This window comes from Nicotiana tabacum, chromosome 11 (assembly GCF_000715075.1).
Source record: "Nicotiana tabacum cultivar K326 chromosome 11, ASM71507v2, whole genome shotgun sequence".
NCBI classification, from domain to species: domain Eukaryota; kingdom Viridiplantae; phylum Streptophyta; class Magnoliopsida; order Solanales; family Solanaceae; genus Nicotiana; species Nicotiana tabacum.
Genome location: NC_134090.1, coordinates 40,716,128 through 40,720,909, shown reverse-complemented (window position 1 = coordinate 40,720,909; position 4,782 = coordinate 40,716,128). Strand labels below are relative to the sequence as shown.

Here is a 4,782-nt window from a genome sequence, read left to right as displayed (position 1 = left end):
TACCGGGCAAGTTCTAGACACAAGTACAATACATGGACTACACAAAAACTCACCACACATGGAATATGACTCATTCAGATCAGCTCATCAAGACGCTCCGTTACGAGCATTCAATTCAGTAGCAAACATACAGATTAAGGCACTTTTAGTGAGATTCAACACAGAAACGTTGAGCAACTAGCGCGCCCAGGTGCACATCTAGTAGCGCGGTCGCACTAGAAGCGCGCCCAGGTGCGCGAGCGCGCTCATTTTAGCGTGGCCAAGGCAGAAAATTTGCAATTTAGCGCATCCAGTAGCGCGGGCGCACATATGGGCGATTTCTTTCTTCAACTTTTCACCTGTTCTTACCTCGTTCATTTGCCTTAGCACCTACCCTTTGTCACCTGCATTGGCTAGCTCGTCCTAAAACACAAAATTTACACTACTACTATCGTTGGGTTGCCTCCCAACCAGCGCCTTATTTAACATCGTGGCACGACAGTTACAACAATTTAATGGGTTGCCTCCCATCTAGCACCTGATTTAACGTCGCGACATGACTCATCACGTTCTCAAACATCCGTCAAGTCCACTGAGGTCTTGTGACGTGCAAAGTCACCACCCCAGTAATGTTTTATCCTCTGACCATTCACCAAGAAAGTACCAGTTGAACTCATATCCCGCAATTCCACAGCTCCATGAGGCTTCACACTTACCACAACAAAAGAGCCTGACCAACGAGATTTAAGCTTTCCAGAAAAAAGCTTCAACCTCGAATTGAACAAAAGAACTTCTTGCCCTGGTTTGATCTCTCGATGTTGAATGTGCTTGTCATGACACCTCTTAGTCTTCTCTTTATACAATTTGGCATTTTCATATGCATGCAAACAAAACTCATCAAGCTCGTTGAGTTGCAGCAACCTCTTCTCTCCCGCTAGGTCCCCATCTATATTCAGTTTTTTTATTGCCCAATAGGCCTTGTGTTCGAGTTCGACGGGTAAGTGACATGCCTTTCCATACACTAATTTATACGGAGAAGCACCTATGGGGGTCTTGTATGCAGTTCGATATGCCCACAATGCGTCGTCTAACATCCCGGCCCAATCTTTTCTATTTGCACTCACTGTTTTCTCAAGAATCTGCTTTACCTCTCTACTTGAAACTTCCACTTGACCACTCGTCTGGGGGTGATAGGCAGTGGAAACCTTGTTCTTGACTCCGTACTTTGCAAGAACATTGTTCAATAGTTTATTGCAGAAATGCGTTCCTCCATCACTGATTAACACTATGGGCATTCCAAAGCGTGTGAAGATGTGCTTCTTAACAAAGCTTACCACCACCTTTGCATCAATAGTGGGAAGAGCAATGGCCTCCACCCACTTAGACACATAATCAACTGCCACCAAGATGTATCTATGACCATTGGAGTACGGAAACGGTCCCATGAAGTCAATTCCCCAAACATCAAAAAGCTCCACTACCAGAATGTTTTGCAGTGGCATCTCGTGCTTCTTTGTGATCGTTCCGGTTCTTTGGCACCTGTCAAACATTTTAACAAAGGCGTGTGCATCCCTAAACAATTTTGGCCAATAGAAACCTGATTGTAGCACTTTTTGGGTTGTCCTGTCTCCACCATGATGACCTCCGTATGGCGAGGCGTGACAGCTCTGAAGTATGGCATTCATCTCCTTCTCAGGAACACATCTCTGCACCAACTGATCTGCACATAGTTTGTATAAGAATGGCTCATCCCACATGTAAAGCCTCACATCATGCATGAACCTTCTTCTATTATCGGGTGTCAATTCTGGTGGTGTCACCCCACTTGCAATAAAGTTCACATAATCTGCATACCACGGGGCTATGCTTGAGGTGAGTGCCAACAACTACTCATAAGGGAATGTTTCTTTGATTGCACCCCCTTCAGCTACATGGTTTCGATTTTCTAAACTGGACAAGTGATCAGCCACTGTATTCTCTATTCCTTTGCGATCTTGGATCTCTAAATCAAACTCCTGCAAGAGTAGGACCCACCGAATCAGTCTCGGCTTGGCGTCCTTCTTCTCAAATAGGTATCTGATAGCTGAATGATCTGTGTAGACGATGACTTTGGTCCCCACAAGATATGACCTGAACTTGTCAAATGCCCACACCACTACAAGCAACTCTTTTTTTCAATGACTGTGTAGTTCATCTGAGCTGGATTCAGATTTTTTCTCGCATAGTAGATGGAGCGGAAGATTTTATTTCTCTTTTGCCCCAAGGCAGCACCAACAGCCAAGTCGCTCGCATCGCACATCAACTCAAATGGTTGCTCCCAATCTGGAGCAATTATGATTGTTGCAGTCACCAACCTTCCCTTCAGCTCCTCGAATGCCTTCAGACAAGCATCATCAAATTTGAAGGCGACATCTTTCTCAAGCAACCTGCATAAAGGAGAGGAAATTTTCGAGAAATCTTTAATGAAACGACGATAAAAACCTGCATGGCCCAAGAAACTGCGAATGCCTTTGACAGATATCGGTGGAGGCAATTTTTCAATCGCTTCCACCTTTGCCTTGTCCACCTGCAAACCATCTTTGGGCACCTTGTGCCCCAAAACTATACCTTCACGTACCATGAAATGGCACTTTTCCCAGTTTAGCACCAAGTTAGTTTCTTCACACCTAGTAAGTACTTTATCAAGGTTCATCAAGCAGTTATCAAAAGAACATCCAAACACAGAAAAATCGTCCATGAACACTTCCACAAACCTCTCCACCATGTCAGTAAAAATGGCCATCATACACCTTTGAAAAGTCGCAGGTGCATTACAAAGACCAAAGGGCATTCTCTTGAACGCATATGTGCCATAAGGACACGTAAAAGTGGTCTTATCTTGGTCCTCTGGGGCTATAGCAATCTGATTATAACCCGAGTAACCATCTAAGAAGCAGTAGTACTCCTGGCCAGCTAATCTATCAAGCATTTGGTCAATAAAGGGGAGGGGAAAGTGGTCCTTCCAGGTGACATTGTTCAATTTTCTATAGTCAATGCAGATTCTCCACCCAGTGACAGTTCTTGTAGGGATTAAATCGTTATTCTCATTAACTACTACAGTCATCCCTCCTTTATTGGGTACACATTGGACGGGGCTTACCCATTTGCTCTCTGAGATAGGAAATACAATACCTGCATTAAGCCACTTAATCACTTCTTTTCTTACCACCTCTTTCATGATTGGATTGAGTTGGCGTTGTTGCTCTACACTGGTCTTGTGTTCATCCTCCATGAGGATTTTGTGCATGCAGAAGGCTGGACTAATGCCCTTAATGTTAGACATCGTCCACCCAAGTGCTCGCTTGTGCTCACGTAGCACTCTCAACAGCTTTTCTTCCTGCAATTTAGACAAGTTAGAAGAAATAATAACAGGTAAAGTGTCAGAGTCACCCAAATAAGCATATTGCAGGTGAGGTGGGAGAGGTTTAAGCTCCAATTTTGGGGCTTCCTCAATTGACGGCTTTGGAGGAGGTCCCTCTGGCCTATTCAAAGGTTCAAAGGGGTGTATCCCTTGCATGTACACACAAGATGTGTCAAGGATGTGCATCATCTCCTCAACCTCCTCATCATTCCCCAGGATATCAAACAACATAAGGGCTTTCTCTAGAGAATCGTCTAGATATACACTCAGATCATGAATCTGCTCATCAGCCTCAACAACAGATATCATTGAGAGCTCCTCATAGTGGCGGGGAAGTTGGATTGCTTTGTAGACATTAAAAACTGCTTCCTCGTCATCTACCCTCAAAATCATCTTTCCCTCTCTCACTTTGATAATTGCATCACCAGTAGCTAGGAGAGGTTGCCCCAATATGATTGGAACCAGTTCATCAGCCTCATAATCGAGGATAATGAAATCAGCAGGGAAGATGAATTTCCCAATCTGCAGCAACACATCTTCAATCACCCCCTTGGGGTGCGCTATCGACCTGTCAGACAGCTGCAATATCATGGTAGTTGGCCTTGGATCTCCCAGGCCCAATTGTTTGAACAAAGACAGGGGCATCAGATTTATGCTCGCCCCCAAATTGCAAAGAGCACGACCTACGTCAATATTACCAATGCGCACAGGAATCGTGAAGCTGCCAGGATCCTTAAGCTTTTGAGGGAGCTTATTTTGGACCCTTGAAGTGCACTCCTCAGTAAGTGCCACTGTCTCAAATTCAGTTAATCTTCTCTTGTGAGCCACTGTATCTTTTATGTACTTAGCATACTTTGGAATTTCACGAAGCACATCAATAAGCGGGATATTTAATTGAACTTGGCTCAACATAGAGAGAAATTTTGTGAACATGCGATCATCATTCTTTTTCTACAATCTCTGGGGGAAAGGTGGTGGTGGCCTTTGGGCCTCAACTAACTCTGGAATTTTAACATCATTTTTTGGCTCTTGAGTCACTTTAGGGATTAAATTTCCCTCAAGTATGGGCTTGTCTCTCTTTTTCTTTGGTACTTCCTCTAGCACCCTCCCATTTCTAAGTGTAACTACATTCACTTAAGGGTTCATTTCTGTATCACTGGGGAGAGCGCCTGCAGGTCTAGTGTTTTGATTTGTTGCTAACTGCCCCATTTGCCTTTCAAGGTTTCTAAAGTCGGTCCTGAGTTGCTGATTGTCAATCAACAACTTCTTTAGCAAATCATTGGTACTTTTTTCAATCTGAGGTTGATTGAAACTCTCTTGGGGTCTATGCTGATTCTGATTCTGCTGATTTCCACCCCATGAGAAGTTGGGATGATTCCTTTAATTTGGATTGTAAGAATTTC

General features: G+C 44.0%; 1 protein-coding gene across 1 annotated transcript; it reads right to left on the bottom strand.

The window, feature by feature from the left end:
• Nucleotides 1–551: 551 nt before the first annotated feature.
• LOC142165816 (uncharacterized) lies at nt 552–4,024 on the bottom strand. Its single transcript, XM_075224191.1, has 5 exons — nt 3,743–4,024; nt 3,409–3,658; nt 2,841–3,129; nt 2,162–2,405; nt 552–1,358 (listed from the first exon to the last, which is right to left on the bottom strand). Exons 1-5 carry the CDS (start codon nt 4,022–4,024, stop codon nt 552–554), a joined length of 1,872 nt encoding a protein of 623 aa, XP_075080292.1.
• Nucleotides 4,025–4,782: the final 758 nt, after the last annotated feature.